General features: G+C 34.0%; 1 protein-coding gene and 1 pseudogene across 2 annotated transcripts; one reads left to right on the top strand and one right to left on the bottom strand.

The window, feature by feature from the left end:
* The first annotated feature begins 2,752 nt into the window (after positions 1-2,752).
* Positions 2,753-10,281, top strand: LOC127261701 (beta-galactosidase 14-like; annotated as a pseudogene).
* On the bottom strand, positions 4,142-5,570 carry LOC127261637 (stress protein DDR48-like). Of its 2 annotated transcripts, XM_051289917.1 has the most exons (3): positions 4,637-5,570; positions 4,507-4,543; positions 4,142-4,242 (listed from the first exon to the last, which is right to left on the bottom strand). In XM_051289917.1, the coding sequence occupies exon 1, from the start codon at positions 5,474-5,476 to the stop codon at positions 4,640-4,642; it is 837 nt and encodes a 278-aa protein (XP_051145874.1). In that variant the 5' UTR covers positions 5,477-5,570; the 3' UTR covers positions 4,142-4,242; positions 4,507-4,543; positions 4,637-4,639. The 2 variants fall into 2 exon arrangements, with proteins under 2 accessions (XP_051145874.1, XP_051145875.1); XM_051289918.1 differs by lacking the exon at positions 4,142-4,242 and having other exon boundaries at positions 4,427-4,543.
* Positions 10,282-12,278: the final 1,997 nt, after the last annotated feature.

Raw genomic sequence — 12,278 nt, forward strand, 5'->3', positions numbered from 1 at the left:
TTATTGAGGGTTGTGTTTTTCCAATTCTATTTGCTATTTTGTAGTGATTTACTTGTGCAAAATATATTAATATGGATATCATTTTGTAGATGGTAACATTTTCTTTGATACAATAACTTAGTTACAATATTCTAATGCTATGATATATAGAGAAATGCATTTGAAACTAACGCAGGGGTTTTCGAATTTTTTGGGTACGCAAAACAAAAAATATTTGAGTCCGACTGGACGGTTGAGGTTCAAAAAAGGAAGACATCCGAATTTGGGCTTGAAGGTAGTCTTAGAGTGGTAGCCGACCAATTCCGTCGACCACTTCATTTTTTTTCAAAATATCTATATTTATATTCTATATCTATTTAAATTTATACATTCATATTTATATAATGAAATTTTAAAATTTAATTTAGAAATTTGAAATATATCAATATATATATGAACAATAATTTTTCAATAATAGAGAAAAAATAAAGTAAAAAAACTATAATATCAAAAAATATTTTAAAATTATTATTATTTTTTTAAATTGGTTGGTTGGACTGTTATAAAAAAAATTATTTATATAATTAATTATATTTTTTTTCTCCCCTCTTTTTATTCGACCAACTCGTTCACCGACTTTCTTTTTGTTTCAAAAAATATCTATATTTATATTCTTTATTTATTTAAATTCATATATTCATATTCATATAATGTAATTTTTAAATTTTAATTAGAATTTTGAAATATATCAATAAATATTATTTTGTAGATAATGATTTTTAAATAATACAGAAAAAAAACTAAATAAAGAAAAGTATAATATAAAAAAATATATTGAAAAAAGAAAATTAAATTTTTTTAAATGGGTTGATTGCATAATTATAAATATATATATATGTATTTATATAATTCATTATATTTTTTTCTTTCTCCTTTCCATCCTATCATTCTCCTCGTTCTCATCCGATCAAGTCAGTCACTTTCTCTCCTCTTTCCATTCACTGTACGGTTCTACTCCTTCCATCCGACCAAATCAGTCACTTTCTCTCCTATTTTCATCCCAACCTATTGACGGTTCTCCTTTCATCCGACCAATTTGGTCAGACACTTTTTTGTTTTTTATTTTTTATAGTTTCTTCTTTATTCTCTCTTTGTAATGGTTTATTTATTTAAATTTATATATTCATATTCATATATTGTAATTTTTAAATTTTTAATTAAAAATTAAAAATATATCAATATATATATATATCATTTTGTGGCTATTGGCACACTTACAGTGCCATGGCATAAGAACTTAATATACACCTTCATGAAAGACTAATTAGTGGCTATTGGCACACTTAAAGTGCCATGGCATGACCAAAGTGCAACTTTGAGATAAAGACAAGACAAACTATACACACGGGCAATAGAGAAAACTAAACTACGGCGAAACATAAATAAGATGAAAAAAGTATGCAAACAGTTGACTTTTTTTCATCTTTTGAAACTATATAGGGTTCTTCTGTATTGAAACAGAATAAACACAGGAATCAATAAGAAACACAAAAACTCAAGAAGGATACAGTTGTGGATAAATTTCAAACACCTGCAAGACTGTTTGCTGCCATATTAGTGAATAAACAAAAACAAAGGAATCAGATGTATTAAAAGATAAGAATAGATGAACTGAAGAGAACTTTGGCCAAGGAAGCTTACCACCAGTTGCCAAACGTGAAATGGCTACCATCACCTACTCTCAGTCACTAAAGGCTGTTGTGAAGTTCAGAAGTCATCGCTATAAAAACCATGTGACTCTGAAGGATTGTATCTATCATCAAACTCCTAGAGCCCAGGACGAGAACTTCTACTCCCCATTGTTTTGTAAGATGAAGACAACAGATTTTAAGTCTATCATTGCCTTGAAAATGGAAGCTTCTATATGTATTTATTTATGTTGTTGTAAGCTTTTTGGTTGAATGTATGTATAAGGTTAGATAAACTTTCCAATTGCATTGAGATAATTTCACTGTCACTACAAAAAAAAATATACATTAGCCAAGGATTTTTGTAAAGAATTTTATATCCCTCGCAAATACCGATGAATTTTGTTTTTACGAAGAAATTTTGTAAGGGAATTAATTAATTCGTAATTAACGAACATAATTTGCAAGGAATTTAAAAATTCCTTGCGAAAGATTTATATTCCCTCACAAAATTACAAATTAGTATTTTTATTAATAAATAATATTTTTTAAATTATTTTTAAAAAGGATCAAAAGTTAAAAAAAAAAAATTCTTAATAAATTTTAGATTTTATTAAATTAATAACAAAATAATTATTATAAAAATTTATAAAATATAATATAATTTTTTATTAAAAAATACAAATATTTTTAAATAAAAAAATAAATATATTTTTATATAACAAATAAAATACTTATTTTATTATATTAGTATTATCATTTTTTTAATATAAAAAACAAATAATAATATAAAATAATTTTAATTACAAAAATATTATTAAAATTATTGATACCAAATATATTAGTAGTAGTGTCCTGCTTAGTGTTGTAGCAATCAGGTGGAGATCGATCGATCGATCGATCGATCGATCATGGATGGGGAGATTTGATATGATGTTGGTGCCACGAGGAGGAGAGCGCCACAGCATCCTCATCCTCATTCTTCTATCTATTATGTTTTCTGTAACCGCCTTTGTTGCCGATCCCATCCCTAATCCCATCCCCAATCCCATGCCCGCTCCCGCCGGCCCCGTCGTCGCTTACGATTCGCGTTCCCTTATCATTAACGGAAGTAGAGAGCTGCTTTTCTCTGGCTCCATTCATTATCCCCGAAGTACTCCCGAGGTAGGTCCCTCTCTCTCTCTCTCGCTCAAGTCTCTTGATCTGCAGAACTGCATTGTTGTTCTTATTATTCATTTATTTATTGGTTAGATGTGGCCCGACATCCTTAGGAAGGCAAGGGAAGGTGGACTCAACGTCGTTCAGACTTACATCTTCTGGAACCTTCACGAGCCTGCTGAAGGACAGGTACCATATTATCATTTCATTTCATTTGTTTGGTTCAATCGATCCTTCACGAGCCTGCTGAAGGACAGGTACCATATTATCATTTCATTTCATTTGTTTGGTTCAATCGATCGATAGATCTCCACTTTGGATCATGTCGTCACTCATTCATCAATCAATGCATATCAGATTAACTAATTAATTGTTGATGCTCTGTGGTGTGTTTTGCAGTACGATTTTTCAGGGAATAAGGATTTTGTCAAATTCATTAGAATGATTGGCGATCAAGGGATGTGGGTGACACTCAGATTGGGTCCATACATTGAATCCGAATGGAATTTGGGGTGGGTGCTGCATACCTCCATCTCAATACAATACTATATCAGATCACTCACTCACTCACGCACTGCACAGCACACACTCTGTATATTTTTAACTTGAGATATATTCGTATATATAATTTGATGAGCAGAGGATTTCCATACTGGCTGAAAAACGTTCCCAACATCACATTCCATACTTATAACGAGCCATTCATGGTAGGTAACCAACCAATATTTTTAAATTCAATTATTTGCTGGTTTATTATTATAAATATAAATCATCACCACGTCCGCCATCATCCTTTATGATCTTGCATGGATGCAGTTCCACATGAAAAGATACACAGAAGATGATTAACGTGGTGAAGGAAGCCAAGCTCTTTGCGGATCAAGGAGGCCCCATCATAATGGCACAGGTAGGTGTGGGTGTATGTATACATATACAACAATTAGTAATCTCCAATGAATTAGAGATTGATTTCTGGTTGATGCATGGCATGGCAGATCGAGAACGAGTATAACAACGTGAAAGATGCTTACGAAGAGGGTGGATAGAAATACGTGGTGTGGGCTGCAGAAATGGCCACGAGTCTGTACAATGGTGTGCCCTGGATCATGTGCAAGCAGGATAATGCTCCTCCTTCAATTGTATGCATTCATTCATCTAATTAATTACCTCTTGTTTGTTTGGATCATCATCATCATCATCATCATTCATGATCTTGATCAGATAAGCACTTGCAATGGAAGGCAATGTGGAGATACGTTCAAAGGGCCAGGGCCTAACAAGCCTTCCCTGTGGACTGAGAATTGGACTGCGCAGTACAGAGCATGGTTCGCCGTCGCGGATCGGCGTCGCGGATCGGCCTTTACCGTTCCAGATACGTCGCGGCGTATCGGTCGCGGTGTATCGGTCAAATATCGGCCTATATGATTTTTTTATATAAAATTTATATTTTTTCAAAAAAATAATAAATAATTAATTAAAATACATCAAATTATAAATATAATTAATTTAAAAATATATATTATTGAAAAAATATATTATAATTTATAATAGATCAAAATTTAAAATGAATAATATTTCAACTAAATTAGCGGATATATATATATAAATGTAAATGCTAAATTTTATGTTTTGCATATTGTCATTATACTAATAAATTTATTTTAATAACAAAATGATGTACCTTGTGTCCGTCAATGTCAAGATTTCATCTTTATCATCTGCATTATATAAATAAAAATAATTAGAAAAAAAATACAAATAAAATTTTATAAAATGTTCAAACTACGTTTATACTAAATATTTATACTTACCATTCAATACCATGTGGAATGTCGTGGAGGTTCAAAATCATTTTCATCTGGATTCATATTGCTTGGATAAGGAGAGATGTTCGAACCATATTGATTTTCTCTGAATGAACCCCTTCCATATACATCAAAACCTCGATATTCTCTATTATCATTGCTTCTGCTTGATGAACCATAATTTTGTCTACGATCATCAATACTACCCGAACCAGATGTAATCCCTCCGTAATATGTTCCAACTGGTTGGTTGGATCCAAATATAGGAAGATTGGCTGAATCCTGAAGATGTCTGGGTAGATTAGATAAACCGTATCCTGAGTAATAGGGATTATGATATGCATTTGGTTGGTCCCACTCCTGTCTCCCCAATCTATTACTCGAGCTATGAGAAGAATCTCCATAGGAATAACCTATATTCAAGTCTTGCATATGTTCGTGAACTCCAGAATATCTCCTAGTATCTGAAAAATTTGAAGCATCGGCTTCACTTGAAAATTCTGTTAAACTATTTAGAAAATCTCTTTGAGCTTCTATACCAGGACGATATCCATGATCAGTGTCTTGGGTAGCATAATAATTTTCATTTCCTTGAGCCCATCCCATATCACTTGAGTATCGGCTATCCCTGTAGCTCCCACTACCACCACCACCACCACCACCACCACCACCACCACCACCACCACCACCATCATCATCATCATCATCATCATCATCATCATCATTGTTATTATTCTTATCTTCACCATTAGTCGATGAAGATGAAGATTCCAATATGATTGCTTTTTTTTTTCTTGGCTGTATTTTTGTTTTCTGATTTTTTCTCTTTCGCCTTCTTTTTTCCATCAGCTATAAATTGAGATAAAAGCATATCACTGTCATGATCATTATGCTCACTTTGACCTCGATCTCCACTTTCTTCAATAGCCTCATCCAACCAATTCAAATCACTATCATGAATAAGTGGAGATTCATTTTCTCTAACCCATTCATCTAAAATATCATTTTCATCAAAAATATGATTCAAATCAATTGGGTCATAAAAATCGTCTGTGTCTGTCCTTTGCATAAAATTTTTTACCCGAAGACGCATGTTGTAGTGGACATAGACTAGCTTATGCAGTTTCTCAATAGCTAATCTATTCCGAAGTTTAGTATGGATCAAAGCCCACGTACTCCAATTCCGCTCACAACCCGATGATGTGCAAGTTTGACTCAAAACTTTTAATGCAATTTTTCTTAAATTAGGAGCTTCATCACCGTACATATTCCACCAGTCAGCTATTAAAAATAAATAAAAAATTATTAATAATGCAACATTTTATAACAAGTATATTTAAAAATATAATTAAATGATAAATTTCATAATACATACCTGGTAAAGATGTAGATACAGCTCTAATAGCAAGTGCACTTCCAAACTCTCCAATTTTGTTAACAAATATGTTTATCTATAGACAATATAATAGTAAAATTATTAGAAATTAATATATATATATATATATTCATATATTATTTATAAATTTCACATAATTTACCTCATTCATAGCCTTTACTTGTATATCCAAATCTGGCTCGAGTCTTTTGATAACTTCTTTTACTCCTTTTCGAACCTCCGATGAATCAAATTCACAAGTGCCGGAGTATTGAAGACCAGGATTTAAAAAATAAGCTGCATGAAATGTATATAAAATTAAAAAATAAAACAAACGATTAGCACAATATAAAAACAAAAAAATAACAAGAATAGTTACCTGCTGCATGCAAATCTTGATGCAATTGATTATACCATCTTTCATCGATGATATCCCAATATTGTTGAAAATCTTTCACTGCGGTTTTTATTGCCATTTTTGCCCTATCCATTGCCTCATAAATGATAGGTAGTGTAGGTTTTTTATCTTGATCAACTACTTTTAAAACCTTCACTAAGGGTTCCATGACCCCACAGACTCGGCGTATCCGTTTCCAAAATCTTTCATTCAAAATCAAGTCTGATATATCTCCGGCTTCATGTCTTCTCCTCGAGGTATTATTGTACTCAACCCATTCTCTAGAAGTACACATTCTTTTCAAATCGGTTGCATATCTCAGAAGACTTTCCATTGCAACAAACTCGGTTGCAAATCTTGTTATGCCTGGTCGCAACAGATCTCGGCCATTCGTATATGTTTTCATCAAATTAACCACTTTATCACTGTTGTATATAAATCCTGTAATTCTTCTGGCTTCTTTTATCGTATCTTTCACTGACAATATATCTCCGATGTCTTCTAACATCAAATCAATGCAATGCGCTGCGCATGGAGACCAAAAAATGTGCTTCCTTTTCCTCATCAGTTTTTTCCCAGCCGCCTTTATACTAGCTTCACTATCAGTTACAATTTGTACAATATTGTCAACCCCTACTGATTCCACCACCTTATCCATTAGGGTGTAGACAAAGTCCGCAGTCTTCGCCTTATTTGTACAATCAACCGAACTGTGATATATCATATCTCTATCACAGTACACCATAAAATTTATGATTGGATGTTTTGTACGAGTACTCCAACCATCACACATAATTGTACATCCGTATGTTTTCCATTTCTGCTTTAAAGAATCAACATACTGTACAACTTCTTGCATCTCCTCGTTTAAATATTCACCACCAATTTGTTTACCAGTAGGTCCTTTAACTCCAGGTCCAACCGATGCAATCGTGTCAATCATCGTTTGGTAGTAAGGACCACTATCGGCAGCGTGAAATGGTATTGCATTAAAATGAAAAAATTTTGAAATTGCTCTACCCACTTTTTTTGCATTATCTTTTGAAAACATATTTTTCAAAGACTTATTCTTCGATTGAAACATGTATGGATCAAGTTTTTTTGATGCAAACCTTCTGTCTTTTTCATAGAGCTTTCGAAAAAATTTCTTCTACTTCCTTTTGTATTCGAGCTGCTTCCTCCTACAAAGATAAAAAAAAAAAAAAAGCATATGATCATATATGGTTGTTATCTCAAAAAAAATATACTAATATTTAAATATATTTTATAAATTTAATAAATATACCGGCTTTAAAATTCAAGCTTGGTAGATCTCCGGAAACAGAATGTCTACGCTGCTGCTCCATAAATTCCATATTTCTGCTTTCAGCCATTGCTCTTTTTAAGTGTTTTCTTTCAAAAGCATCTATCTCATCTTCATTTATTTCAAAAACTTCATCTTCTTCCTCATCAGAATCATCTTCCAAACGAATGGAATTTTGCAATGCTTCTAACTTTTTTTTATGTGCTGCTCGCATACTTTTTCCTTGGATCAAGTGTTTTTTTAATAACTCTCTTATTTCTTTTGGAGCTCTCGTGCATGCTTCAACTTGACCTGTAACATGTGCTATATGTTGTTTCATCCTAGTAATTCCGCCGTGAACAATTTTACCACAATAATTGCATTTTGCTTGTTTTCTATCATTGCTGATAGGAGTAGCATGATCCCAACCAATATCTCTGTGCGGTGCCATTTTACACAAACTCTGTAATTGAATAATACAATTGTTAAAATATTTATAAATAGTAATTCATTAATTAAATAGACAAATTATATATTAGTTTATTAATAAATCAAACTTATACAAAAATTTAAGTAGATAACTAATTTGTTTATATAAAAAATATAATTAAAATATTAATTTTTTACAATAAATTTACAATTAATACAAATTTTGTCTAAAATAATATTAATTTTAAATAATAAGATTATAAGTTATTCTAAAATATTAATTTTAATGAACTCAATTTATATAGATTAAATAAAAATTAAATACAATCCAACACAATTAAACTAAATTTATCAATAAATTAAACAAATTATTCTAAATAATTAAATCTAAAATAATTAAACCTATAAATTAAATAAACAAATTAATAAAAAATAATTCAAATTATCTTCACCGACGCAGAATCCTCCCCCACGATTTTCTTCACCGACGCAGAATCCCCTCCCCCACGATTTTCTTCACCGACGCAGAATCCCCTCCCCCACGATTTTCTTCACCGATGCAGAATCCTCCCACTTCTTCTTCCCCTCCCCCACAATTCTTCTTCAGACGCGAACGCATCCCCCACAATTCTTCTTCAGACGCGAACGCATCCCCCACGATTTTCTTCACCGACGCGAACGCAGAATCCTCCCACTTCTTCTTCCCCTCCCCCACAATTCTTCTTCAGACGCGAACGCAGAACAGAGGTCTTTCCTCCACGATTCTTCTTCAGCGCACTGGTAAATGTTTTCTTCTCCGATCTGATCGAATTGAGATGAATTGTTCGAATAATATGAATAAAAAGTAGAAAATCGGTAAGAATAAGATTTATAATGGGTTTTATAGATAAGATATGAATGGATGGGAAAATTTTGGGCAAATATCGGATATTTTTGACGAATCGGAACGGTCCTGACCGTTCCGGTTCCGGATCGGCCGAGTCGGACCGGACTCGGCCGATCCGGCGAACCATGGTACAGAGTGTTCGGTGACCCTCCTTCTCAGAGGTCTGCTGAAGACATTGCCTACTCTGTTGCTCGTTTCTTCTCTAGGAACCAACTACTACATGGTAGGTGGTTTCTACCCACATACACATATAACAAAACAAAGACTATCACTCCTCCATTCTTCCTTCTTTCTTTTACCTATCTATCTAACAATAATCCCTTTCATCTATATCTATGTCTATATCATCAGTACCATGGAGGAACCAACTTTGGCAGAACGGCTTACTCTTTTGTCACCACCCGCTACTACGACGAGGCTCCATTGGATGAATATGGTAAGTACACACACAAACACAAAAGCATGTACATATGATATTATATCCACACCACATCTATCTGCCTGATCGATTAGTAGTAGTAGTAGTAGTAGTAAGTACTTGTGACTAAAAATAAATATGTGGGCGACAGGTTTGCTGAGGGATCCTAAATACGGGCACTTGAGAGACTTGCACAGGGCTATGAGGTTGAGCATGAGGGCATTGCTGCGGGGCAACCAAAATGTGCAGAAGATTTCCAAAGACTTGGAGGTACGTACAATACTAGTATACCTAGCAAATACAGCTAGCTAGCTAGTCTTGTTTTGTTAGTCAGTCAGTCCTCACTCACCTATGCATGCAGATAACAACGTACGACAAGCCTGGAGATCCCACTATCTGTGCGGCATTCCTGACCAACAACAATACAAGAGAAGATCGGACTATCAATTTCAGGGCTGTGGATTATTTCCTCCCCGCTAAGTCCATCAGCATTCTCCCTGACTGCAAGACCTTAGTTTCAACACCCAAATGGTAATAATCGATATTTTATTTTTGTTTCTTACCCCATCTCAGATCAGAACAATAAGCAGCAGCCAGTACTTCAGATCTCTCTAATTAATTAATTAATTGATAAAACTTGCACAGGTGGTGGCACAGCATAGTTCTAGAAACTTCGTTCCCTCAGTCAAAGCAAAGATCACCAGATGGGAGATGTTCAGAGAAAAAATCCCAAACTTTAACGAGTTATCAATAAAGAGCATCCGTCCAATGGAAATGTGCTCTATCACCAACGACACCACCGGCTACGCTTGGTATAGCACCATGTACGTATTCTATTCTATACAATTCAAATATATGGTATGATATGATTCTTCCTGTAATATATATGAAATTTAATGTCATTTTGGAATCTATTGGCTGGCTGGCTTTCATTACGATGTGATACCAATAATTTGGTATTTTCTGAATTGATGGAATGTTTCCCTCATATTTCGTTTACTTTTTGATATTATTTGAATTGATGGAATGTTTGCTTTATTTTATGTTATCATATGGCATTGGAGATGGAGTTTATTTTGTTTACATGGTGCTTACTATTTGGATGGTTAAAATGATTTCTTATAATGTTATTTTGTACTTGTTTGAGACAAGTATACGAATTTAAAATAAATATATCGCTAGTTTGTAATTATTTTGGAAGTATAGGAATTTGAAATGAACTAGTGATGATAATTTGTAAAATGATTTGCGATGGATATTTGAGAATGAATGAATTCCCTTGCAAATTTCGAATCAATTTGCGATGTATATTTGCGAAGGAATGAATTTCCTCGCAAATTTTGAATCAATTTGCGATGGATATTTGCGAAGGAATGAACTTCCTCACAAATTTTGAATCAATTTGCGATGGATATTTGCGAAGGAATGAACTCCATCGCAAATTTCGAATCAATTTGTGAAGGAAAACTATATCTTCGCAAAATTCCTTCGCAAATATTTGTGAAGGAATCGATGCTTCGCTAAATTTCCTCACAAACATTTGCGAGGGAGTTTTTCTTCGGATCCAAATTAGCGAGCAAGTGTATAGCAATGACATGTATTTCTTCGCAACTTCCCTCGCTAACATGTTTTGCGAAGGAAATAATTTGATTTGCGAGGGAATTTTTCTTTCGCAAATCAAGAGTTTTTTTGTAGTGTGTGTTTGGTGATGAATATATTGCCTGAATATATAGGATTACAACACAATAGGATCCACAAATTGTGAAGATAAATATGGAAAATATACAAGGATCCACAATTTGTGGAGATAAATATGGAAAATATACAACAGATAGAAATCCTATTTTTATGCTCTATTTACTCGTATTACCCCCCGTCAAGCATTGCGTGGGGTGAAAGCAAACGCAAAGCTTGGATCTTAGAAGTTCAAAGGAAGGTCTAGGTAGACTCTTTGTGAAAACTTGAAGATCAGAACGAATGAACTGCATTAGTAACTTCCCGGACGAAACGAGCTCTCGAATAAAATGACAATCGATGTCAATGAGCTTAGCACGCTTGTGCACCACAGGATTTTGGCTTAGAAAGATGGCACTTTTATTATCGCACAAAAGCAAAGGTTGACCCGTATAAGATTGACGAAGCTCCCGAAGTAGGTTCGTGAGCCAAACAATCTCTGAAGCAACATTAGCCAATGATCTGTACTCAGACTCGTAGCTTGAACGAGCCACTATTGGTTGTTTCTTTGCATTCCAAGAAACAAGATTACCTCCCAGAAAAATAGAGTAGCCATAAATGAACTGACGAGTTTCGACACATCTTGCCCAATCTGCATCCGAGTAACCCATTATCGACTTCTCCAGATGGTGACTGAAGTTTAGACCAAAACAAATTGTTCCTTTCACATAACGTGAAATCCGTTTGACAGCAAGAAGATGTGCATCAGTAGGACTCTGAAGGAATTGACTAACGGAGTTCACTGCGAAGGATAGATCAGGCCGTGTAATAGTAAGATATTGTAACGCACAAACCAACGACCGATAAAGTGTCGGATCAGAAAACGAAGTACCAGTGCTGACCAAGGATTCGCCGGCAGCTAAAGGAGTAGAAACGGGTTTTCAATCCAATAAGTTAGCTCGTTTCAAAATATCATGAGCATATTTAGCTTGACCCACAAAGAGACCAGTGGATGTGTAAGAAATCTCAAGGCCCAGAAAAAAACTCAATTTGCCGAGATCTTTGATGGAGAACTCAGCATGAGTTCTAGCGATAAACCGCTGAAGCATGCCTGGATCATTTCCGGTAATAATGATATCATCCATATAAAGTAGAAGATATAAAATGGAAGGACCCTTATGAAGACA

This window comes from Andrographis paniculata, unplaced genomic scaffold (assembly GCF_009805555.1).
Source record: "Andrographis paniculata isolate CXL003 unplaced genomic scaffold, ASM980555v1 Contig64END, whole genome shotgun sequence".
In the NCBI taxonomy this organism is placed as follows: domain Eukaryota; kingdom Viridiplantae; phylum Streptophyta; class Magnoliopsida; order Lamiales; family Acanthaceae; genus Andrographis; species Andrographis paniculata.

What these genes read in the sequence shown, in the direction of transcription:
- LOC127261637 (XM_051289917.1), bottom strand. Translation starts at nt 5,476, where the DNA reads ATGGAAAAAAGAAGGCGAAAGAGAAAAAATCAGAAAACAAAAATACAG.